The 23,403-nt window shown below is 61.7% G+C and overlaps 12 protein-coding genes across 12 annotated transcripts; 7 read left to right on the forward strand and 5 right to left on the reverse strand.

Annotated features, from left to right (window-relative positions):
• Positions 1-88: 88 nt before the first annotated feature.
• On the forward strand, positions 89-2,830 carry RHTO_01111 (Armadillo-type fold domain containing protein; the record flags this gene model as incomplete). The annotated part of the gene is made up of 5 exons (XM_016414795.1): positions 89-246; positions 361-685; positions 742-1,027; positions 1,084-1,776; positions 1,836-2,830. The coding sequence occupies 5 exons, from the start codon at positions 89-91 to the stop codon at positions 2,828-2,830; spliced, it is 2,457 nt and encodes an 818-aa protein (XP_016273016.1).
• A 559-nt stretch (positions 2,831-3,389) lies between these two features.
• Positions 3,390-4,342, forward strand: RHTO_01112 (uncharacterized protein; the record flags this gene model as incomplete). The annotated part of the gene is made up of 3 exons (XM_016414796.1): positions 3,390-3,771; positions 3,834-3,962; positions 4,041-4,342. 3 exons carry the CDS (start codon positions 3,390-3,392, stop codon positions 4,340-4,342), a joined length of 813 nt encoding a protein of 270 aa, XP_016273017.1.
• A 614-nt stretch (positions 4,343-4,956) lies between these two features.
• On the forward strand, positions 4,957-5,975 carry RHTO_01113 (uncharacterized protein; the record flags this gene model as incomplete). The annotated part of the gene is made up of 5 exons (XM_016414797.1): positions 4,957-5,270; positions 5,349-5,359; positions 5,416-5,547; positions 5,606-5,888; positions 5,966-5,975. The coding sequence occupies 5 exons, from the start codon at positions 4,957-4,959 to the stop codon at positions 5,973-5,975; spliced, it is 750 nt and encodes a 249-aa protein (XP_016273018.1).
• A 336-nt stretch (positions 5,976-6,311) lies between these two features.
• RHTO_01114 (diamine N-acetyltransferase) lies at positions 6,312-7,008 on the forward strand (the record flags this gene model as incomplete). Its single annotated transcript, XM_016414798.1, has 3 exons — positions 6,312-6,590; positions 6,692-6,886; positions 6,949-7,008. The coding sequence occupies 3 exons, from the start codon at positions 6,312-6,314 to the stop codon at positions 7,006-7,008; spliced, it is 534 nt and encodes a 177-aa protein (XP_016273019.1).
• Positions 7,009-7,147: 139 nt separating this feature from the next.
• On the reverse strand, positions 7,148-8,025 carry RHTO_01115 (breast carcinoma amplified sequence 2; the record flags this gene model as incomplete). The annotated part of the gene is made up of 4 exons (XM_016414799.1): positions 7,148-7,220; positions 7,277-7,832; positions 7,900-7,920; positions 7,983-8,025. The coding sequence occupies 4 exons, from the start codon at positions 8,023-8,025 to the stop codon at positions 7,148-7,150; spliced, it is 693 nt and encodes a 230-aa protein (XP_016273020.1).
• Positions 8,026-9,033: 1,008 nt separating this feature from the next.
• On the forward strand, positions 9,034-11,012 carry RHTO_01116 (acyl-CoA thioesterase 8; the record flags this gene model as incomplete). Its single annotated transcript, XM_016414800.1, has 13 exons — positions 9,034-9,081; positions 9,214-9,264; positions 9,333-9,375; positions 9,441-9,514; positions 9,625-9,968; positions 10,036-10,095; positions 10,156-10,203; positions 10,265-10,322; positions 10,435-10,533; positions 10,593-10,645; positions 10,714-10,802; positions 10,888-10,895; positions 10,980-11,012. The coding sequence occupies 13 exons, from the start codon at positions 9,034-9,036 to the stop codon at positions 11,010-11,012; spliced, it is 1,008 nt and encodes a 335-aa protein (XP_016273021.1).
• Positions 11,013-11,225: 213 nt separating this feature from the next.
• RHTO_01117 (uncharacterized protein) lies at positions 11,226-12,530 on the reverse strand (the record flags this gene model as incomplete). Its single annotated transcript, XM_016414801.1, has 2 exons — positions 11,226-12,010; positions 12,068-12,530. 2 exons carry the CDS (start codon positions 12,528-12,530, stop codon positions 11,226-11,228), a joined length of 1,248 nt encoding a protein of 415 aa, XP_016273022.1.
• Positions 12,531-12,861: 331 nt separating this feature from the next.
• On the reverse strand, positions 12,862-14,137 carry RHTO_01118 (uncharacterized protein; the record flags this gene model as incomplete). Its single annotated transcript, XM_016414802.1, has 2 exons — positions 12,862-13,646; positions 13,714-14,137. The coding sequence occupies 2 exons, from the start codon at positions 14,135-14,137 to the stop codon at positions 12,862-12,864; spliced, it is 1,209 nt and encodes a 402-aa protein (XP_016273023.1).
• Positions 14,138-14,421: 284 nt separating this feature from the next.
• RHTO_01119 (minichromosome maintenance protein 6) lies at positions 14,422-17,803 on the reverse strand (the record flags this gene model as incomplete). The annotated part of the gene is made up of 11 exons (XM_016414803.1): positions 14,422-14,553; positions 14,612-15,052; positions 15,112-15,273; positions 15,331-15,645; positions 15,700-15,919; positions 15,982-16,286; positions 16,343-16,619; positions 16,674-16,813; positions 16,870-17,188; positions 17,256-17,459; positions 17,565-17,803. 11 exons carry the CDS (start codon positions 17,801-17,803, stop codon positions 14,422-14,424), a joined length of 2,754 nt encoding a protein of 917 aa, XP_016273024.1.
• Positions 17,804-17,992: 189 nt separating this feature from the next.
• RHTO_01120 (uncharacterized protein) lies at positions 17,993-19,202 on the reverse strand (the record flags this gene model as incomplete). Its single annotated transcript, XM_016414804.1, has 3 exons — positions 17,993-18,571; positions 18,628-18,960; positions 19,050-19,202. 3 exons carry the CDS (start codon positions 19,200-19,202, stop codon positions 17,993-17,995), a joined length of 1,065 nt encoding a protein of 354 aa, XP_016273025.1.
• A 360-nt stretch (positions 19,203-19,562) lies between these two features.
• On the forward strand, positions 19,563-20,519 carry RHTO_01121 (uncharacterized protein; the record flags this gene model as incomplete). Its single annotated transcript, XM_016414805.1, has 2 exons — positions 19,563-20,016; positions 20,071-20,519. 2 exons carry the CDS (start codon positions 19,563-19,565, stop codon positions 20,517-20,519), a joined length of 903 nt encoding a protein of 300 aa, XP_016273026.1.
• Positions 20,520-21,032: 513 nt separating this feature from the next.
• RHTO_01122 (ATP-binding cassette, sub-family F, member 2) lies at positions 21,033-23,384 on the forward strand (the record flags this gene model as incomplete). Its single annotated transcript, XM_016414806.1, has 7 exons — positions 21,033-21,074; positions 21,203-21,480; positions 21,553-21,586; positions 21,644-21,700; positions 21,779-22,377; positions 22,449-23,237; positions 23,294-23,384. The coding sequence occupies 7 exons, from the start codon at positions 21,033-21,035 to the stop codon at positions 23,382-23,384; spliced, it is 1,890 nt and encodes a 629-aa protein (XP_016273027.1).
• Between the last annotated feature and the right edge of the window lie 19 nt (positions 23,385-23,403).

Genomic DNA, 23,403 nt, shown 5'->3' on the forward strand with positions numbered 1-23,403 from the left:
GGTTGAGCGATGAAGATGAGCTCGACCGTTGACATCTCACTTTGCGCGCGCCGACAAGCTCGCTGGGAGTGCTGGGAGTGCTAGAACGATGGCTGCGAGCACGCTGGACCATCTGCTCGCGCACCACCTCGCTCAGAACGATGCCGTACCAGCTGCGCTCGCCGACACCCTCGACACTCTCGTCTCGCAACGGGTTGTAGCGTGGTGCGAGGGCGAGGAGGGGCTGAATGGACCGCTGCTGCACCGGTAAGCTCTCTCCGTCTTCGTCTCATCCAGGTTGGACGAGCGCTCCTCTTGCGACCCATCTCCCAGGGTCTGGCGAAAGTGAACGAGCTGACACCGCTACACATCCTTCTGCAGATGGCAGATGCGACTGACGTCCCTGGCGAGTGCATCAAACGCCGTCGCCGTCCGAACCGCCGCTTTCCAGCTCCTCCACCACACCTTCACCTCGTCGACCACACTCTTCCTCTCCGCCGGCAAGACCGCCCTTTCTTCTTGCCAGTCCGTTCTTGCCTCGCCGCAGTCTGATCCGACCTTGTTCGTCGCGGCGCTCGACCTCGCGAGGCTGATCCTCGCCAAGAGCAACTGGCACCCGGAGTGGGCGAGGGAGAATGTCGGCGCTCAGGCGGTCCAGAAGCTCGTCGGTGGACTGGTGCAGGCTGCATCGGCGGAGACGAGTGAGGTGAGTTTTTAGGCTCCGTTGATGGCGAGACTAGAGCGCTGACTTCGCCGTTTCAGGTCATGCTTCCCTGCATCACGACTATTGTCTCGGTTATTCCCCTCTACCCAACCGCTCTTCGTCCCCTCTCCGCCTCCTTCCACACACTCGCCATCAGCTGCCTCTCCGACAGCTCTCGCTCTGCTGCCGTCGTCGACGCAGGCGCTCAGCTGTTCGTCTCGCTTTACCTTCTCGCGCCGAAGGGCAAGGAAGGCTTGCGCGAGGCGTGGAGGACGGGTATCGAGGCGCTCATCGGCAGCATCGACCAGCTTGCAAGCCATGTGACGCAGGGCATCTTTGCTGAAGGTGCGTCTCAGCGAGTCACACCGTTGCCAGCCCAGCTCACATCTCGCAATTCGCAGACGTGACCTACAACCATCTTCTCTCGCCTCTCGCTCTCCCACCTCTCTCCGACGACAGTCCCGCTTCCGCCCTCGCGCGACTCGAATCGCTCAACCGCGCCCTGCTCCTCGTCCTCCGCACCCCGACAACCGAGAAGGCCGGTCCCGTCCCCGTCCCCGTCGGCGCTCTCGTCGAACTTGGCGTCCGACTTGCCTCCTTCTCGACTGAGAGCCCGATCAAGGAGCGCACCGACCCGACTATCCTTACAGCGACCCTCGCCCTCACTCCCCGCCTCCAGATCCAAGGCTGCCAGCTGCTCGCCCAAATCGCCCTTTCCGTCAGCTCGCAACTCTCGACCCACGCGTCGGTCATCCTGTCGACCCTGGCGAAGACGCTGTCGAGTTACTCTGTCAGGTCGCCCATGCGCCCGGCGGTGTCGACTACCTACGCGGTCGTCTTGCAGGCGCTCGGCGCGTCTGTTGACCCGGAGGAAGGCAAGAAGAGTCTCGCGAGGGTGTGGAGGACGGTCCTAGAGGACATTGGAGCAGTCGCTACAGAGCCGGTTGTTGTCGCGCACAGTAAGGAGGATGGGAAGAACGGAGGAAGCAGGAAGGCGAAGCGGCAGAAGACGTACGACCCGAGCGAGTCGATGGCGCAGCGGAGGGTGGCGATCGAGGATGTCGACCTCGAGATTGCGGAGCGTGGGCTGGCCAGTGAGTCGGCCTTTCGTCCGCTCTTCTTTCGCGACAGAGCTAACTCTGCACGCTCACAGCTCTCGAACGCCTCCTCCGCTGCCCGCATGCCCCCTTCCTACCTCCCGCACTGCAGCTCGCGACTTCGCGCCTGCTTCTCTACCTCTCGCTCTCGCCATCCTTCTTCCTCACCCACCCTCTCGCGTCCACCTCGTCCTCCTTCTTCCCCGCCACGACCACAACCCAGCCTCTCGACATTATCAAGCAATCGCCATCGTTCCGTCGCGCTGTCGTTCGCGCTCTGAGCGCGCTTACCGAATCGGGACTCGGCGGAGTCGGGCTCGAGGAGAAGGTCGTCGAGGTTTGGCGCCGAGGTACGCTCGATGCGGACGAGGAAGTCAAGGCCGTCTCCATCGCGTCGCTCGTGCGGTTCGGCGGACTCGTGCATCCGCTTCTGCCGCCTCAGCAACCGAACGCCGACTTGACGCGCGTTCGGCATGATCAGCGCGGCGGGTTCGTCGGTGACGAGGTGGATTTTGCGAAGACTGCCGAGGACTTCAGCATGAAGGTGCAGGAGCCGAGGGAGCACGGCGAAGAGGAAGATGAGGACGAGGAGATGCCGGCGAAGGAGACGGCGGAGCAGGAAGAGCGAAGGAGGAAGTCGGCTGCTGTTGCGGCATCTCTCGCTACGGCTCCTCAGGCCGCCACTTTCTCGTCGACGGCGTTCTCGGCGCCTTCCTTCTCGACTGCGCCAGCAGCGTCGACATCATCCGCACCTCAAAGCGGATTCTCCGCCTTTGCCGCGCCTACCTTCGGCTCGTCCACCACCTCGGCACCCGCTCCTTCGTTAGCCGATGCACCGGCACCCTCGGCGAACGGGGTCGGCACCGCCGCCTCTTCCGAAGCCGCTCTTTCGAGTTCGACCTCCGTCCCAGTTCAGACAATCGAGATGGAGTCGGTCCGGGTTGAGCGCAGCGAGGTGGTGGTCGAACAACCCACAAAGGCGTCAGCGGAAGGAGATGAGAGCGAGGACGATGAGATGCCGGCGATAGATCTGGGCAGCGATGAGGAGTAGAGCGGTATCCGCTCAAAGAAGGGTCCGCTCGTTGCGCCGTTCGGCGGGTGCTATGCCAGTGCTCCGTCTAACATCCTCTCTAAACATCCTCAAAGCGTCGAGATGCGGCGAGAACTGATCCAACAGACGAGGAGAAGGTGAACGGTCAATCCGTGGGCTGGGGGATTGTTGGGCCGCAAACCGCCTCGTCGTCTGACCGTCTTCCAATAAGAGCTGCAGAACACAGAAAAGGAGAGAGAGTGAGAACGACATCTTCGCCTCGACGGCGTCTTGCCCTCCGCCATAGACCTCGTACACGGCCTTGCTGTCGACTGACGGCTGCGAGCACTCCGCAAAGACCTTTGCTGCGGTCAGTACTCGCCCTACTGGGTCACCGCGCGCTCCTCGTTCCACCTCAACCGCTTCTTCACGCTTCATCGCACGAGACTCGAAGCTGGCCAGCGACGGCTCGCGACGGTTTGCGCTCTCGTGGGTGCAGTAAGATCGTCTCACTCTGGCCACACACTCCTCACCGAGCCCTCTTCTGACTTCTACCCGTTCCTCTGCCTCTCCCCGCACCATGTCCATCGTCTCGCTTGTGCCGGAAGTCTATGTCGACGTGAAACGCATTCCTGACTTCTTGCCTTGGGGTCTGCGCTACAACGCTTTCTACCCGTACTCCGACCTCTTCTCTCACATCGTCAACACCCAAGCCACCGCTCCGCCCTGGGACGCCGAGCTCGAGGCGTACTATCGCACCTTTCACCCCGACGTGTGGCTGTATCTGATGATGGACCATCATACGGATGCGAGCGCGTTAGAGAGCTTGCGAGGCAGACTGGACGCGCTTCGGCAGTCGGGACTCGTCGAGGACTCGCATACTGGCGCCGCTCTGGAGGACCTAGAGGTGGCGATAGGCATGGTCGAGGCGAGGCTGCGGAAGAGATGGGAAAAGATCTTCGGTGCGTGACTTTTGTGTGCCGTCGAGCCGTTCTTCTCCCTGAGCGGCGTGCTGGTTTGCCAGGGTTGAGGGACATTCGCGACAAGTACTTCAGGATGCACGGCGTCTACGCAGGCGGAACCGACTACTACTGCGTCGACGACCATTTGAACGATCTGCAATTCCCAGCGCCCGCAGCCGCCCAGCACTCCCGTGAGCCGCCCTGCGCTTTCAGGTCTCTCTCTCTCTTCGCCAGCGCTCCACTGACAGTCGCTACTGCCCTTTGCACAGTGTGGCCGCTCTCGTACCGACCCGAAGGTAACGATGCAACGGTGCGACTTGACGACGACGTCGATTGGACCCGATACACTCTGCCGGATCGCCCGACAGCCAGATCTGAGGACGAGCGGAGGCGGCGCGAGGGGCAGAGGGCGGAGCAGGACGCGGAAGGACGCGAAGCTGCACCTAGAGCGCCGCGATGGGACGACGAAGCGGCGCCTCTCCTCGCCGCGCCCGTCGATGAAGCGCGCTCGTCCGGCTTCTCCTTCAGTTTCTCCGGTCTACTTCGCCATCGCCCTACTCAAGCTGTATAGGTGCGTACCAACGCTTGCTTCGCTTCCTCGCTCAACACCATCCTCCTTTGGGCTGAACTGACGAAGTCCGTTCTCGCAGGTTCGACTTCTGCCTGCTCTGCCGTCCTTCCGACTTGCTGTACTATCATTCGTTTGTTGCCATAGTAATGCATCGTCGTATCGGCCTTCCCAACGAGCAGAAGAGCGACCCACAGCCGTGCACCTCGCCCGTTCGCCCCTCTTGGTTCGCCATCTCCTCGCGCTCACGCCGAACGACCTCTGCTCACGGCTGAGCGCTTTCTTGCAGCAGTACCAGCTATCGTTCGCGCATCACGAGCCCTCCCATTCTTCGGCAGGCCCACCCGCCCTCTCGGCGAACAACTCTTCCTTCATTCCTCGCTGGCGCCGCCTGGCCCCTCGCCAGGCGCACAAGTGCCTCGATACGGCTCTTATCAGGCCCTCAAGCGCGAACAGCGCGCCCGCATCGTCTCGCCACAGCAAAAGGGCACCTCTCTCCCTCGCTTCATCAGTTTTGGCACTCGAAGCCTGCCTGACGCATCAGGACGCTACGCAGACACGGCAGGGGATCGTTGAAACTGCTTTTGAGTTCAGCCGGACACTCATTGAATCGCCTCATGCTCATCTTGCTCCTCCTCATGTCCCTCGCCTCCCTCGTCCCGAGCATCGTCGCCGATCCCTTCCACACCCCGGTCCTGCTTCAGCCCAGCGTCATGGAAACAATGGTACTGCCCTACCGCGAGGAGTACACCGGCGTTGCTCCAACAGGCACTGACTGCCCGTGCTGGACTGCTGAGCTTGAGGCGTACCATCAGCTGGTTCACCCGCTCGCCTGGGCGAACATGGGCGTAGACGATGTCATTGACGCAGCCGCATTGAAGGCTCTGAGTATGCGCATTGCTGCGCTTGAGGACGAGACGGCGCCGCCGGTGTCAGAAGACGACCCTTCGCTCGAGGACCTAGAAACGGCCCACGAGATTATCAGACGGAGACGCGAATACTGATGGAGCTCTCTTCTGGGTGCGTGGATGGAGTGCAGGGCAGACAAGCTGCACAGCTGACCGCTCGACGCACAGGCATTCATGTCGCCCGCACGCGGTATATCGAACACCAACGGCGCACGACATCTGCGTCCTCGACCTCCGAAGTACTCGCAGCGCTTCCCGGACAAGGAGAGTTCACGCCGCCACCTGCTGAACCTTACTCGCGTGCGTCCATCTGCGCTCTCAACCACCACGTGCTGACCGCCGACTCTTACCTTGACAGTCTGGCCGATCTTCGCTCTCCCTCCCCCGCCGCTTGACGCCTCTCGCCTTGTGACTCTGTGGAACTGCGACGACTGGTCCCGCTTCACATTCCCCGCTCCGCCTCCCGTCGCCAACTCAGCCGCTGCCTTTGCGACTGAGGACAGTCTGGGCGGTACGAGCCTCGCCGTCAAGCCGTGCTCGTCTGTGGCCAACGCCACTCTCGAGACCGCGTCGTGGACTGCGCCTGTTATTTCGACGCCGGCTTACGAGCTTCGACAGCGCCATCCGCAAAAGGCGCAGAGGTGCGTCGTTATGCTCTTCTTTCCGCCCGCCAATCTCCTGTTGCTGAGTCTCTGCTGCTGCTCGGTGGTGTTGTCAGCACGAAGTAGTGTCCTTCGTTGCGCAGCATTCGCAGGTCCTTGTTCTGCTCGTCCGCCTTCCGCGCCGTCCCGAACGTTGTAGCGCTCCGTGTTCCTGTAGTTCACACTACGTGCCTATCTCCGTCTGCTGCAACATCTTGTCCGTCATTGCAAAGTTCTGCAGCAAAGCGAAGTTGTCCAGGTACTGCGTTCCGCCTCATCCCTCGACCTGCCCTCGCTGCTAGAGCCGCTGAACCCGCTTAGACCTGCTGAGTTCGACCCACACAGCCCCTCTACATCGCACAACTCGCTCCGCAAGCTCCCTCGTTCGACCTCCCCCTCCTCACTCTCCCCACACCGCACAACATGTCCGCCGCGCCTCTCTCGTTCGACCTGCACAAGGTGACACCCGACAACGCCGCGCACACCATCCCTGCAACGCTGCACCTGATCAAGGCGCTGGCGCTGTACGAGCGAGACCCGGACGCAGTGGAGGCGACTGAGGAGCTCCTCCGCAACGCGTTCTTCGGCGATGAGCAGGGGCGGAGCTATGCGCAGTGTGTGCTGGCGTACACGGGTGGGAAGCCAGGAGAGGAGGGCGCAAAGGCGATCGGAATGGCTTGCTACTTCTTTACTTTCTCGACGGTACGTTCGGCAGATCCTCCTCTGCTCCCGATGGCTCTTCGTCCTCCGAGAAGTTCGACTCGCCGAACGAAGAGACTGACATCTCGCGATGTCGCGCACAGTGGACCGGCCGCGGCGGATTGTACCTCGAGGACCTCTTCGTCGAGGAAGAGTTCCGCGGCAAGGGCGTCTCCAAGGCTCTCTTCCGCCACCTCGGCCAGGAGTGCGAGGAGCGCAAGCTGCCGAGGATGGAGTGGGTCGTCATCGACTGGAACGACCCGGCCAAGGAGGTTTACCGCAGGATGGGCGCGAAGCACGTGAGTTTGGCCCGATGTTCGCTTGTCTAGCTGAGCGGTACTGACGCCTTTGTTCGCTGCAGATGTCGGAGTGGGAGCTGATGCGGTTGCAGGGCGATGCGCTGAAGAAGCTTGCGCAGTAGACGGTCGAGGAGTAGAGCAAGAGCAGTAGAGGCTTTCCCTATCGCCAAAAGGACTCGCAAGTCCAGCATTGACCACCTATTCTCGCCGAGTCGTAGCGTTCGAGAGCAACAGCTAGAGTTACAGACGGGTGTACATCGCCTACTGCGCCGTCGCCGCGAGCCTCTGCTGCAACTCTGCGTGCCGCGCCCGCAAACCGACGAGCTCCTCCTCGCTGCACAACAAAATCGTCAGTACGGCGTACACGAGAGACGCAGGCACCGCACGCACAGGACGCCGCATCCAATCTCGAGCTGCAAGGTCCCGCTGACAAGATCCGTCCACCGCTTCTCAAGCCTGTTGAGCGTCTCGCCCGCCTTCTCCTGATCCGCCTTCCTCCGCCTATTGACGTCCTCTACAACACCCTTGACCTCCTCCCCCTCACCCTCAACGCGCTTGATCGCATTCTCGAGCGCAAAGTTCTCGACGCGCCACTTGTTCGCCCCAAACTGCTGCAACAACGTCCCGTTCATTGTGCGCAGTCGTTGGTGCTCGAGTTGCGCGAGCGAAGAGCGGTACGCCCGTTCCCATGCCTCGACGGAATCTTGCTCGTCCTCCAAGGGGAAGGGCATGGCGTACCGCGTCGTGTCGAGCCCTTCGCCGGTTTTCAGAGGGCGCTTGGACTCGACTCGCGCGAGTTCAGAGGCGAGCAAAGGGTGTGCATCGGGTGAGGGGAGTGGTCGAGGCGGTGCGAGGTGCGAGAGGTTGGAAGGGTTCGAGGAGGGGGTCTTGGGGAGAAGGTTGCGCAGCTCGACGGCGATAAGGGAGTTGATGACAGGCTGTAGCTCTGCGGGCACGGTGCTCAATCGGTCAGCACGAGGGTACGTGGGCTTCATCGTGCGAGACGAGCGGACCAGGTAGCGGGGTATCGTAGTCTGCGAGTATGGCACCTGGGTTAGCGGGCTTTCGCTGAAGAGTGTTTGGAAGGTCCACGCACACGGCAAGCTGTCCAGCTGGTGCTCCTGCGAGGTGGACGCCATTGTTGTCGGGTCGAGTGATGAGAACGAGCGAGAGGAGGGTCTGATCTCGACAACACAGGCTGACTCGGCCGAAGAGACTGTGCTGCTGTTGACTGGACTCCTGGAACTACTGCTTGACCGCTCGTACGATTCCGCCGCACCCGCACGTCCTCCTCGCTCGACTTGCCTTCTCGACCTCTGCCTCGACCGCTTCTCTCGCTCGCACCGCACGGACAGGCTTCAGAGAAGTTTTAAGGGCATTCTGGAGCGTAGGCTGCCGCAGGGACGGAGCCGAGGCGGACTAGCGGGATGCAGGCGGGGCCATGACTTGCTGTCACCCTTGGACTCCTCGCGACGACGCCTGTTGTGTTTCAGCTGTTCTGCCCGCTCCTGCACGAGCAACTGTCAGCGTGAGACGGCGAGCTTATCCGTCGCGCGCTGCAGCGCTCACGGGCCGTGTCATCTTCTTACCGCTCCTGCGTCCACACTGACCACCCGTTCGCTTCGTGCGGCTTGCTGGTACGACCGGTTTGTAGGCTCATGACTTCTCAACGCTGGTGCAACGTACAGAACCTGCTAACAAGAGCCTTCGACGCTGCAATTCCTTGCTCACCGAATCACCAACTTCACGGCATCTCGCCTGGCTCGGCATTCGCCAACTCAGCCTCCGTCTGAACGACGTCATTGACACATGCACGCAGCCTGGTCAGCGGTACCTCCAGCGATCAATCAGCGTCCAGCCGAAGACGTGATGGCGAATCTCGACAAACGGATTGTACCCGGTCTCTCTTCCTTCGCCCGCGTCTCCGGTTCCACCTGCGACTTTGGCTGCAATAACACATTCGCGTGCTTAGGTGAGCTGCTATCCGTGGCTCGGGAAAGAATTGCACGCGAGACGAAAGCCGGACTCTGTCGTCGTCGCCCACCGGCTTCTCGCCCAAGTTGCCGGACGCTTCGACTTGGTCAACCTCGCTCGCAACGCTCTTACGGCTCGCTTACTGCTCATTACTACTGCTACTACTCGCTACAATGCCATCAGACGCACCCCCGACCGCGCAGAGCATCACCAACGCCATCGTGAGCCTCCCCACCTCATGAGAACCCGACAAGGGAGAGCAGCGAAAGGAGGGCGCTCGGCTGGGTCGTGGGAGGGTCAGATAAGCTGTACAAGAGTATCAGAGTGCTCACACCCCGCTCGAACGCCCGCAGGACCTCGAGCACGTTGACCGGGACTTGTATCGCTCGAGGGAACTCTGGAAGGTGCGTTGCCCCCGCTCTTCGTGGGCAGGCCAGCGTCCGCGCAGCTGATAAGCGGCTCTCATACGCAGCCCGCCCAAGGTCGCGGCGTCTTCGGAGGACAGATCATCGCCCGTACGTCCTCAGCTTCCTTCCTCGACCCGAGGGCGACAGCTGACAAGCTGTTCCGCTTTCCGCAGAGGCTGCTTGGGCTGCGACGCAGTCTGTCAGGCGCGACGAGCCGGGAACGAAGAAGGGGCTGCACTCGCTTCACGTGAGTCTAGAGTCGTGGGACAGTTCGCTCGTTGCGGCGCCGTCCAAGCGTCCGTAACACGGCTCATCATCTCCAGATGGCCTTGACTGACACCTCGTCCGTGCGCACAGTGCTACTTCCTCAACTTTGGCAACGCCGACATCCCCGTCCTCTACCAAGTCCAACGCCTCCGAGACGGCCGATCCTACAGCACCCGCAGCGTCCTCGCCTCCCAACAAGGCGTCCCAATCTTCTCCCTCACATGCTCGTTCTGCCTCGCCGAGCCCGACCAGCCCGTTCGGGCGCTCCCGCTCCCGCAGTGGCCGCTCAAGTGGCACAGGACTGAGGAAGGGCAGAAGGATCCGAAGGATGTTGGGGATAGGATTCCCGAGCCTGAGGAGTGCGACGCGACGGAGGAGGTCATGATGAGGGCGCTGGCGGCCGCCAAGAACTTGCCGAAGAAGCTGCAGGACTTGTGCGTGACACTTTCGCTTTATGCAGGAGCCTTGCCGTCGCTTTGACTGACCCTCACTTCCTCGCAGCGTCGAGCGACAGGCCGAGGAGCGCCGCCAGTCCTCCATCGAGCTCCGCAACACCGACAAGTGTGTCCACCCCGTCGCTCGTTCCGCCCGCCGATGAGCTGACTCTCCTCGGTGGCGCAGGCGCGAGATCGGCCACCTCTTCGCCTTCGACAAGACTGCGTCGCAGCAGTACGTTCCCCGCTCCGAGTTTTGCGTCTGAAGAGAGGCTGACAGGCTTGTCGCGCTGCAGACAACTCTACTGGTTCCGCTCGCGCGCGCCAGTCGAGCCTGACCCCGACTTCCAGAAGGTGCGTCAGCTTTTCCGCTTGACAATGCTCCACTCACGGCGGCAGGAGCCTCGGCGAGTAGGGGCTGCATGGCGATCAGATTGGCTGACTTCCATTCCTTTGCCTCGCGCAGTGCGTCCTCGCCTACGCCTCGGACCTCAACTTCATCGGTACTGCCGCCCGCGCAACGGGTCTTGGTGCATCGACCAAGCCCCGGCTGGGCATGCTCGCCGTGCGTCTCCTCCTCTCCTTCCTCCCCGCCATACCAGCTGACACCGAGAGTGAGCGCAGTCGCTCGACCACTCGATGTACTTCTACGACACGACCGTCGACGCGCACGACTGGTTCGTCCTCTCTTGGCTCCCGCTACCTCTCGAAACGGAACGGCGAGCTGATCTTGTGCGACGGGCAGGAACCTCTTCTACATGAACTCGCCGGTGACGAGCAATGGCAGGGGACTGGTGCATGGGAGGATCTATAAGCGCGATGGGACTCTTGCGGGTGCGTGAGCATCGACGACGCTTTGTCGAGCGCAACGAGCTGACCTTGTTTCGCTTGACTCCGCAACTTGATCCGCCATGCACAGTCGTTTGCGTACGTCTTGCCATATCCTTTTCCTCAGGCGTAGCTAAGCGCGGCGATGGCTGACCTCACTCGCTCGCTCGTCCCGCCCCGCAGACTCAGGAAGGAGTCGTCCGTGCCGCTCTCTAGACTCCTCACGCGCCCCTCCATTCTCGTATTGCCTCTTCGCTCGACGCTGTACCGGATCCAGGCTGTAATGGTAGGGCCTTTTCAGCGACTACCACTCAAGCTGAGCTGCTCAACCACTCGCTTCACTTCGCCTCTCGCTGAGGCCGCACGAGGTCACAACAAGCTTGCAGCTAACAGATGCGCAGAGACAACGCTAAGTCCGCCTCCTCCGCCCTACTTCTGCCTCTCCGCCAGCTTCGCCGCGAGCATCATCGCCGTCTTCGCCGCTCCAACCGGCAACTCCCCCTGCTCCGCCTTATCCTGCATCTCGCTCGCCGCCTTCGACTTGCCCACCTCGTTCCAGTGCTCGACGACATACGCGAGGACGACGTCCCGCACGGCAGGGTAGCAGCACGCGACGTCCGAGTACAGCTCGTAAGAGGCGTTCTTAGGGGTGAGTTGGGACTTGAGGTTCTCGAGTGCGAGGGCGGCGAGGGCGTCGAGGCGGAGGAGGTGGGCGAGGCGGTAGACTGACTTGGGAGAAGCCGGTGCTGGGAGGTTGGCGTCTTTGGCGATGCTGCTGTCGCGGCTGGCAGCGCAGGCTTGCACCGCCAGGTCCTTCGACAACTCCTCGCTGCGACTCGTCGAGCGAAGCGGGGCAAAGGCGATGTGGTGCGAGGAAATCCAAACGAGGACGGCGGCGTAGGTCGTGTAGCTCGTCTGGGCGATCCTGACGAGTTTGAACGGCGCCTTCGGCTCGCGGTTTGACGCCGGCGCGGCAGCGACGTCGCGCGTGTCGTTTTCGTCGTCGGAGTCGTCGAACCCGGACCCGACGAGGCCGGCCGTCTCGAAGGCCGCGTCGAAAGAAGTCTGCGCCGAGCCCTCGATGAAGTCCGACTCGAGCAACTCCTTGAGGTACGGCGACGCCTGAGTCAAGGCTTTTGCCGTAGCCCAGAGGACGCGCTGGCTCGAAGGAAAGACGAGGGCGACGTCTTGAGGTACTTGAGCGGTGATCGACTCTGCATGCTGGATTGTCAGTACTGCTTCGGCTGCCGCGTATGGACCGTCGAACTTACCAGTCGCATGCTTCGCAAAAGTCTTGCGCTCAGTCTCGATGAATGTCGTGCGTGCCAGCTGGAGCTGGCGTTTCGCGGCTTCCACTTCCTCCCGCGGCTGCAAGCTGCCCGGTGCGCAGTGCAGCTCGACGTCGAAGGTATAGGTCTCCTGACTATACGAGGATCGTGGGGATTGTGCGAAGATGGAGGCGACCTGAGCTTCCGGCAGGTACATCCCCTCAAGGGTATTCGCAAATGCTTTGTACCCGTCGTACTCCACCTTGATGACACAGCGCGAGATTAGCAACGGTCCACTCGCACTCCTCCAGTCGAGCTTGTAAAGCTCGGCGTCGTCGTCGTAAGACAAAGTGAAGACGAGGGGAAAGCCCGCCGCAGCGAACGCCGTAGCTTGGAGTCGATAGCGACCGCCCGTCAGCGTGTGCGCCACCGTGCGCTTCTCGTTGAGCTTGTAGGTCTGGCTCATCGCGAGGTAGCAGTGCAAAGCGAGTGAGGTGAAGGACATCAAGAGAGCTGGCCCGAACTGACAGAGTGGAAGTCCCGCCGGAGCTGGGCGGAACACACTTTGCGGGTTCTTTGTCGCTCGTAGCATGAGCGTGCGCCAACTGCTAGCCTGTCAAGTCGCTACGCACGCTCATTCGCAGCGGATGTATTGGTTAGGAAGGTCGTCCTCTCCTCTCGCCAGGTCTTTCGCAGGCCTACACCTCGCCAAACGCGGACAACGGTACACATTCGTAGCGTTGTCAAGCCATGCGCCCAAGCCGCCCGCCCGACACAGCCGACCTCCTCCAATCGCGCTACTTCTTCGCCTTGAGCGCCTTGGCGGCGAGCAGCAACGCCGTCTTGACAAACTCCGCAGGCAACTTGCCCGCGTCAGCGTCCTTCTCCATTTCCTTCCAGGCTCCGGACTCGACCACTTTTTCCCAATTTTCGACGACGTAGGAGAGGACAACGTCCCTAAGTTGCGGGTAGCAGCAGGCGAGGCGCGAGAAGAGCTCGCAGGCGGCGTTCTTGGGGGTCAATTGCGACTCGAGGTTGTTGAGAGCGACCTTGGCGAGCTGCTCGAGGCCGAGGTAGTGAGCGAGGCGGTAGACGGACTTGGGCGAGGCGGGTAGGGGCAGGTTCGGGTGCTGCTCAACAAATCGCTCCAGGTGCGCCCTGCGTGCTGCAGTCCGCGACCTGTTGGTCTCGTCAATGAAGCTGGAAAGAAGAGGCGCGAAGGCGATGTGGCGCGAGGACAAGCAGGCGAGAACAGCGGCGTAGGTGACGAAGCAGTTCTCCGTGACCTTGATGAGCTTGAAAGGGGCGAGAGTGCTGGCGTGTGCTTTGACAGGCTTGACGAGTTCCGACTTGTCCGTCTCGTCGTCCGAGTCGTCGAAAGGGAGGTCGGCGCACGTTAAGTCGAGGGACGTGAAGACGCCGTCGAGATTGATGCACGCAACTCCTTCTTTGAAGTCTGACTGAAGCAACGTGCCAAGAAGAGAAGAGCTGGCGGCGAGAGTAGACTCAGTCGACCAGAGGACTTGCTGATTGCGCGGGAAGGCGAGAGCGACATCGTTCGGCACCTGCTTGCTCATGGTCTCTGCGAGCGCACGCCAGAAGTGTCGAACTCCAAGAATCAGAAGGAGAAAAAGATGGCGAGGACGCACCCCTTGCGAGCTCGGCAGAAGCCTGACGCTCCTGGACGAGCTGGGCACACGCATTGCCTGAGGCGCTAGCCGTCAAAGTCGCCTTGACGGAGAAGCTCGTGCTGCCGCAGCTTCCGGTGGGGTTCGTCCAATAGCGCTTCGCATGTCCTCCGCAGCCCGTGTCGACGTGCGTCGCCGGAAGAACCACCTCCAAAGCGAGCGAACCGCTCGTCGTCAACTTGAAGGCAGCTTGCGAGATGGCGATTGGCTCAGTGCTTGCACGCCACTCGAACGTGAGGCAGGCGGTGCCTCCGTCGTACGAGACGCGCAAATGCAGCGGGAAGTCGGGCGCCTGGAAGTCGACCGGGTCGAAGGAGTAGTACCCGTAGCTATCGCAAGTCCATGGGACAGACAGTGTCTGCGAGAGCTTGTACTCCTTAGCCATGTCGTGCGAGCGAAGTGAGCGTGAGCGAGTTAGGTGAAGGAGGGAGAAAGACGAGCGGGAGGAGCGTCGTCAGCCGGCATGTCCTCGGACCTCGCAGGACGGCCAAAGCTTGGCCAAAGCGGTGCTACGCGTCTGCGAGTGAGTGGAACGAACGAGCGCATCATTACAGACAGAGACGGCGAGGCCATACAACCTGAGCTAGACATCGAGGGAGACGGGGATACAGACGCACGGGGCGGGACAACGAAAAGATGAAGAAGGCGAGGGAAGCGTGCGGCGTGCGTTTACGCCTCCAGGACGTCGCACTCTGGGTGGACGGTCAAGACGGGCTCGTCCTCCTCGTCGGCTGCCATCTCGTCGCCATCCTGACCCTCCTGGACGTTCGACGACCCGCGAAGCTCGAGAAGATAGCGTTCCTGTGCGAGTGAGGAGTGAGCAAGAGAGGCGCGCAGAGGAAGTGAAAGCGAAACGCACCTTGACGAGCTTGGTCAAGACCTTGTCGACGAGGACCGTCTCCTCCTCCAGCTGGTCGATCGAGTTGATCTGGTCCTCGATCTCGTCGAGGTACTGCGAGGCGACGGCGCTCCTGGGCATACCCGCGCCCTCCTCTTTCTCGTGCTGCGCGATCATGTACACGATGCGCTGCATCATGAGCATATATTTGTCGTAGGAGATGGTGACCTTGGGCTTCTTCGGCTGCTGTGCGGGCGCAGGGGCGGGCGTGGCGGATGCGGTGCGGTCGCGAGCGGGAGACCCGGGTCCAGCCTGGCCTTCCTCGCCATCCCCGCCGCCGCCGAGCTCGGGGTCGTCGTCGTTGTCCTCGTCGTCCGAGTCGATGTCGACGTCGTCCTTCTCGACGTGGATGATCGATTGGCTCAGCAAATTGTACGCCTCGTTGACGAATTCGACCATGATCTGCCCGAGGAAAGCGAGTCAGCACCAGTCTCTCCGCACACGGACAATTGTTCACGCACCACATCCGTGCAGTTGGCACGCGCGATCGCCTCGGACAGTCGGACCATGCTCTCAAGCTGACGGACGGTGACGCGGTACGAGCTGCGACCATAACCCTGCGCGTCTTCGCTGCGGAGCTTGCCGTAGAGTGTGACGAGCTGCTTCGACGCTTCAGGCGTGAGCTGCGAGACGGCGAGAGTCAGCATGATTCGCGCGAAGTTCGAGATCGAGTGGCGCACCTTCGGGTTGAACGTTCGCGCGTAGCGAATGTACCGCTGCAGCTCGTCGGTCGAGAACTCAGGGTTGATCGCGGCATTCTTGTGCATGTGGATGTTGACGATGTGCTGCGCAAGCTTGAGGTCGACGTCCTCGTTGCACTCGTCGAGGACGACGAAGAAGAGGTCGAAACGCGACATGATGGGCGCCGACATGGCGACGTTCGCGCGCAGGCTCATCTTCTTGTTGTATCGGCCACCGACAGGGTTGGCGGCAGCGAGAATGGACGTGCGGGCGTTGAGAGTCGCCTGGATGCCGGCCTTGGCGATCGAGATGGTCTACGCGAAGAGGGTCAGTCTTGAGCGCGACAAGTGTGCAAGCCGGCGGCGCACCTGCTGCTCCATCGCCTCGTGAATGGCAACCTGGTCGGACAGGTCCATCTTGTCGAACTCGTCAATAGCGCAGATGCCGTTATCGGCGAGCATGAGGGCGCCAGCTTCGATAGTGAACTCCCCCGTCTCCTCGTCCTTGACGACGGCGGCGGTGAGACCGGCGGCGGACGAAGCCTTGCCCGAGGTGTAGACGGCACGGGGGAGGAAGCCGCAGACGTATCTGCAAGAAAGCGACAGTCAGTTTCCGCCGCTCATGCATAGGAGCGAGAGGGAAAGACGCACTTGAGGAACTGCGACTTGCTGACTGACGGGTCACCGACGATGCAGACGTTCAAGTCTCCACGCAAATGCATCCCCTCGGGCGTCTGCTTGTGCACTCCGCCCATGAGCTGGAGCAAGATGCCCTTCTTGACGATCTCGTGGCCGTAGACGGTCGGCGCGATGCTCGATACAAGGCGCGAGTAGATGTGGTCGCTCCGGACCATCGACTCGAGGTGCTGGACTTCCTCCTTCGTCAGGCTCTCGAGGAACTCCTTGCGGTTCTCCTCGACGCCTTGGTCGTCCGAGCGGATGTTGGCAGCCGTCGACTGCGCGTCGTGATCGTCAGCGACCTTCGTTCTAGAGTGACCACCGCGCCACTCACCCTGACATCCGCACTCGTCGCCATGCAAGCCAAGAAAGCCGTCTTGTACGTCAAATCCTTGACACCCAAACTCTTCAACCCGCTGACGCCCAAGTTCCCGCCCATCGCGCCCGGTCCGCCTCCCCTCCCGCCCTGGTTCTCGCGCATCATCTCGGCGTTGACGCCGGGGAGACCGAGAGCTGCGACGTCCGGCACGACGATGAAGGTACCGGTGAAGATGACTTTGTCGCCTGCTTTTGCGCGCTCGACGATTTCGGCGCGGAGGATGACGTCGAGGCTGTCGCAGCCTCGTCAGCTAAGACGCATGGGGGAGCAGGGAAGCGGAACGCACGAGCGAGGCATCGAGCCAGTCGGAATCTCGTTAGGATTCTCCTGGATGCGGACCTTCTGCCAGTCGGAGAACTTGGACTGCTCGATATTGAGCTTCCATGCCGAGCGGTTCGAGCACGAGATGTTTGGGCACATGGACGGCTGCAGTGGCAAGGTCAGGCCTAATAGCGTGAGGGCATGAAGCGGAGGGGACGCACCTCTGTGTACTTGAACTGCTGCTCGACGTCGCGGACCATACCGTGGCAGACAAGGCAGGTGAACGTTCCGAACGTCAACTCAGGCCGGACCTCGCTCGTCCTCGTCACGGTTCCGCTGATAGAGCTAAGCTTCCCAATCTTGTCTGTCCGCATGTCGCGAATGCCTTCGACGAGAGGGAGGTTGTAGAAAGCGATGTTAAACTGTCGGACGGACAGGCCGGACGCGACGGTGCTTGCCGTGTGGGCGTTCAAGTAGAGGTAGGTCGGCGCGTACTTCTTGACGAGATTCTGGAGCGCGCGGCGGAGGTAGGGGAGGAAGCTGGAGACGCAGGCCGACGTTAGTAGGCCGAAAGAAACGGAGTAAGGTGAAGAAGCGCCGAACGCACCGGTAGTATTGCTGCGTGATAGCCTTTGCGAGAAGCTCGTGCGCGTCGTGCAAGTGCTGGTAGTCGACGTAGAGCGTCGTGAGCTTGAACTCCTCCATACCCTTGACCTGCTCGATGTAGAAGTGCACGCGGGAAGCAGTCGAGGAGGGTCCGCCGGACGTGAGGGACGAAGTTGGGAGAGCGCGCGGGTCTTCCTCAGAGAACCTGTGTCACGCAGGAGATGTGTGAGCATCGACATGATGACAGACGTCCGTCTGGCAAGCGCCTCTCGCCAACTTTCGACGACGAAGGGGACCTCGAGGGACTCACTGCTCGAGGAAGCCCTCGAAGAGCTGCGCAACCTTCTCGCCCGTCTCGTCCTTGACCGCGGGAATGTCCGCATAGTCCCTCTGGATGCGCACGCGCTGCGCCTTGCCCCCTGCGCCGCCCTGTGCGCCGTTGCGAGGAGCGCGTTTCCCGTTCGCGCCGACCTCGACGGCCTCTGCCTCTGAGCCGCGGACGGTGCGGTCGTCCGACATGGGGTCTGTGTTGTGAGCTGGCGTGGCCATGTGAGCAGTCCAGCAGTCCAGCGAGCGAGAGTCGAGCGTTTCGACGAGAAGTGAAGGAGAGCGAGCACGCGAACCGACGCGGCAGGACGCGATTGTAATCTCGATCACAAATAGCTCAATACAAAATTTGTATTCATGCAAAGTTGTGATCACGAATATTGGACTTTGTATTCAGCAACTCGTAATCCTCTACCTCCTCGCCTGCGACCGCGACCTCCTGCTCCTGCCGAGAGACTTCTCCCTGATCGTCCCCGCGTCGCTCTCGCTGTCACTCGACAAGGCAGGACCCGACTTGACCGTCCTCGACGAACCCGCGCGCATCAACCCCTTGCGCGCCTGCTCCTCGTCGTCACTCGAGTGCGCCTCAGACCCGCTGCTATACTCGTCCGCCTGAGGAGCGACCGTCTGCTTCTGCCTCGCCGCTGACGTGGTCGAACCCCTGCTCCTCGACCTATACGCAGGCGGCTGCTCTTCGTCGCTTGACGCCTGCCTCGAAGCAGCCGGCGTCCTCCTCCTGCTCACGCTCTGACTCGCGTCCCTCCTCCTCCCCAGCTCGTCCTTGAGGTCCTTCAGCGCTCCGCGTGCAGCAAAGTGTCCGCTGCGCTTGAGCTCGTCTTCCAATGCGAGGTGGGCGGCCTCGTCGGGGTCGGAGAAGTCGTCTTCCGAGTCCGAGTCGGGACCGAGGAAGAGGTGTGGGTGAAGAACGTGGACGAAGGAGGAGAGGATGATGGAGCAGTAGAAGACGATGGCGAGGGTGGCGAAGACGGACTGCGACGAAGAGGTTCGTTAGCTCTGATCGTCGGGAAGTCACGGAGCGTACTCACCAGGATGACCCGGACGCGCAACTTCTCCCTGTACGTCCAGCACTCCTGATCCATCCTACACCCAGCTTTGACGAACGAATCCGCGCTCAAATACGCGCAGATCCCAAACACCCCGAATCCCCAGGTCGCCAACCAGCCCACCCAGATCATCCTGCTCAGCCACTTCGCCGTCTCGGCTTGCGGGAAGATCGACACCACGAGAGCGCCGAGGGTGAGGAGGGAGAGGGTGATGGTGAAGTAGGTTGAGAAGGAGGTGTAGCGAGCCATGAGGGAGAGCTCGTCAAAGGCAGTGTCGCTCGACATGTTCTTCAAGTCAACGATGAACGAGTAGCCCTGCGCATACCCAAACTTCTATCAGCCTTCTCCTCGTCGTGGAGGAAAAGTTTCCCCCCATCCCCCTGCAACAAGCGAAACGCACGCACCTTCCACAATACGACGCTCCAGACGACATACGCGATGCACATCACCGCACAAGCGATGATCGACGCGGCTTTCGTCGAGAGCGGGATGCACGACGGGCAGGGGAGCTCGATGCCACGAATTCGGCGGCCGTGGTAGGGTGAGCGTTGGAGCATTGTTGGCGGGGCGGCGAGGAGGAGAGAAGGAGGGGGCAATGCGAGGGAAGGACGATAAGGAGAAAGAAGAGAAGGAGGACAAGGGCGGCGGCAGCGGTACGAGCGAGCGAGCCAAAGTGTCCGCGGACTCTCCGGACGTGGGCGCACTCTGCCCTTGCACGTGTGGCGACTTGGGCGGTAGTTGCGAGCGAGTGAGAAGAGGGAAAGGTTGACCGACGTCGAGACGTGCTGGAAGACGAGCGAGCGGCGGAAGGACGAGGGAAACGGCCGAGGCGGTCCGCGGATTGTCCGGGCGTTCGTGTCGCCCTCTCTCCCTTCTTCCTCCGCCGTGGCCACCAGCAATTGCCTGCAACCCGCTGGATGGACTCGAGTGACGAGCGACCCGCCCAAACCTCTCGCCAACATCGCTCGTCCTTGCCGAACAGCCGCCTACAGTTGAGCCGGCACGACCATCGCAGGCTAGACGACGACGAGTTCGAGCGTGAAGTTGAGGAGGAGAGGGAGTTGAGGCGGCAGCGAAGGATACGGAGGGATAGCCAGCGGCGAGCGGGGTTGACGGGGCGGGATGAGGCTGTCGAGCAATGGCGAGAGGGCAGAGGGGCAGTTCACGGCGCGAGAAGAGGCAGTGACGAAGTGGGAGATGAGAGCGAGGATACTGAGGGCGAGGATGAGTCGGACAGCGAGACAGGCGAAGGGAGCTCCTTGCTGGGCTCGAGTCGAGGTCGAGGTCGACGACGCGCTCGAGACGATGACCTCGAGCTTGGCGAGTCTGCTCCACCGTCGAGACGATGGGACAATCGAGTGATATCGCCAGGTGAGCGCGTTGTCCGGAACGGTCCGTCGCCAGCTCGCTGAGTGGTAGCCCCAGGTGCCATCCGACGCAGCGAGTCGCCTCCGCTGGACCAGTACAAGCCCCGCCTTCCACGTGCGGAGCCTTACGCGCGACCACCTTCACCCATCCGGGCGCCACCCTCCTCCCGTCGCCCGATCAACATCGACTTCCGCTTCCCAACCTCCTTCTCGCATAGCGGCCTCCCCTCCTACCCGCACAACCAGTACCTCCCTCTTCGCCTCCTCTCTCCCTCAACAGACCCCAACTCGCCGGAAGCGCGCCGCCAAGCCGAGTTGCGTGAGGAAGAAGCAGCGTGGAGGCGAAACAATCGGCACCACTCCGCGCGGAGGGACCATGTCAATGCGGATGGGGAGGAGAACCTGCTGTTTCCTGCGTTGTTGGCGTGCGTGTTGGTGCTCGTGCCGGTGCTGATCATTACGGTCGTTCTTGGAGCGGTGTTTACGGCGGCAAAGGTGGATGCGTAGCAGGCGGAGCTTGGTGTGGCGGTCCGCTATAGCGAAATGAGCGGCGTTGAAAGCGGTGCAGAACCGAAGCGCGCAGCAGAATCGGCGACTAGGCGAGAAGAGCGCTTCGAGAGGTGAGGAGGAGCAGGAGAAGGTTTGCCGGCAGTCCCCAGAAGCCGCCCGAGCCCTGCAACTCCGTCAGTCGCCCTTCCGAGCTCTTGGCGCTTCCCTCGCCTCCGTCCAGCCCTCCCCGCGCGCTGTATCCGGCCAGGAATCTCCCAACTGATGACGAAATAAGGACGGCGACGGCGGCGCGACAACTGCACGTGGCGCGGTGCGGACAGCGCTGTACGCCATAGCGAGCCTGTGGCGATCGAAAGAGCCCATGCAAGCTGCCCCAGGCGGGTGAAGTTGTGCTCAGCTTTGTCCAAGGGGAGAAGTCGAGTCGGCGGGAGGTCGACTTCCCACCGTTCGCTCGCTCGTGCCATTCGCTGGCTGGAGTTGACTCGCTGAGGCTCAGAACAACCGCACAACATGCCCGTGTCCGCATCCAAGCAGAAGCGCCTCGAAGCAAAGGTGCGCGACCGCTCTCTCGCATCCTCACAGCCACTCGTGTCTGTATGCACCCGCAACGGCACCAGGACGGGCTGGCCGGGTGGAGAAAGTATCACATCTGACACTGCGCTCGACTGCTGCAAATACAGGCCGCCAAGGCGTCCTCGAAGGGCGACTCGGTCGCCTCGTCCACCAAGGGGTCCCGGACGGGCTCAAAGGCGTCCACGCCCCTCACCTCGTCCGCCAATGGGTCCGTCGAGGACCTGTCGTCCATGGCAAAGCTCAAGATTGCCACCGACCGCTCTGGCTCGGGTGTCTTGACGTCGGACCCCCAATCCCGCGACATCCACATCGAGTCGTACTCGCTCTCCTTCCACGGCCGCCTGCTCATCGAGAACGCCGACTTTTCTCTCAACTATGGTCAACGGTGCGCTTGCGAGGTGGTTCAGCGGTTTCGGGAGCGTTCAGGGCTGACTTGTGATACCTTCGTTTCCTCCAGGTACGGTCTCCTCGGTGAGAACGGTTCGGGCAAGGTGCGTACACGCTTTCCCGTGGGTTTCACGGCGCCACTGACGGCATACCTTGTACAGACCACCTTCCTCGAGTCGATGGCGAACCGCGACGTCGAGATTCCCGAACACATCGACGTGAGTCTCCCTTTGTCTCGCGTTCAGACACCCGCTTCACTCGCTACGTTCGCACGAACTCACCACGAGCTCCCGCAGATCTACCTCGTCCGCGGTGAGGCCGAGCCATCGGAGCAGACCGCGCTCGAGTTCGTCGTTCAGTCCGCCAAGGACAAGGCGGCGCGCCTCGAGGCACGGATTGAGGAGATGTCGGTCGCGGACAATGTCGACGAGGTTGCGCTTGAGATGATGTACGAGGAGCTGGAGGAGCTCGACCCGTCCATGTTCGAGGCCAAGGCCGGCGCCATCTTGACCGGTCTTGGTTTCGGGCCCGAGATGATGAAGAAGGCGACCAAGGACATGTCGGGAGGCTGGCGTATGCGTGTCTCGCTCGCCAAGGCCCTCACGATCCGCCCTCACCTCCTTCTCCTCGACGAGCCGACCAACCACTTGGACCTTGAGGCCGTCGTCTGGCTCGAGGCGTACCTCTCGACCTACAACCACATCCTCGTCATCACCTCGCACTCGCAAGACTTTATGGACTCGGTCTGCACCAACATCCTCGACCTCACCCTCGAGCGCAAGTTCCTCACCTACGGTGGTAACTACTCGACCTACGTCCGTACCAAGACCGAGAACGAGACCAACCAGATGAAGGCGTACGCCAAGCAGCAGGAGGAGATCAAGCACATCAAGGAGTGAGTCGGACATCGTTTGAAGCTGGAAGAAGCGCTCGCGCCTGACTTCGTTCCCTTCCCGCTGCGCGCAGCTTCATCGCCTCGGCCGGTACCTACGCCAACTTGGTCAAGCAGGCCAAGTCGAAGCAGAAGATCATCGACAAGATGGAGGCCGCCGGCTTCATCAAGCCGATCATGAAGCCCAAGGACCTGCACTTCAACTTTGAGGACGTCAAGAAGCTCCCGCCGCCGATCATCGCCTTCAATGACGTCGCGTTCTCGTACGACGGCGACATGAACAAGGCGCTGTACAAGGACCTCTCGTTCGGTATCGACATGGACTCGCGCATCGCCATCGTCGGCCAGAACGGTACCGGCAAGTCGACGCTCCTCAACCTCATCACGGGCCAGCTCCAGCCGACCAAGGGCTCGATCAATCGCCACCCGGCCCTCAAGCTTGCCAAGTACTCGCAGCACTCGGCCGACCAGCTCCCGTACGACAAGTCGCCCCTCGAGTACATGGAGTCGACCTTCAAGCCCAAGTTCCCCGAGAAGGACATCCAGTACTGGCGCTCGTGCATCGGACGCTTCGGTATCTCGGGCACGCACCAGACCTCGCCGATCCGCCAGCTCTCGGACGGACTCCGGAACCGCGTCGTCTTTGCCGCGCTCGCCCTCGAGCGCCCCGACATCCTACTCCTCGACGAGCCGACCAACCACTTGGACATGGGCTCGATCGACGCCCTCGCCCGCGCCATCAAGGAGTTCTCTGGAGGCGTCGTCATCGTCTCGCACGACTTCCGCCTCATTTCGCAGGTTGCCGAGCAGCTGTGGGAGGTCAAGGAGAAGAAGATCACCGACCTGTCGAAGGAGGACATTGGGTGCGCCGACTTTTCCGCAGCTGGCTTCGCCGACGCTGACCGTCTCTCGCTCGCAGCATCCAACAATACAAGGCCATACTCTCTCGCAATTCCGTGGCGCAAATCGAGCGCGCGCGTCTGGTCTCCAAGCAACAAGCTGCTTCGTAGCTTTGCACTTCTTGTACAT

Source organism: Rhodotorula toruloides (genome assembly GCF_000320785.1).
Source record: "Rhodotorula toruloides NP11 unplaced genomic scaffold Scaffold12, whole genome shotgun sequence".
NCBI lineage: Eukaryota > Fungi > Basidiomycota > Microbotryomycetes > Sporidiobolales > Sporidiobolaceae > Rhodotorula > Rhodotorula toruloides.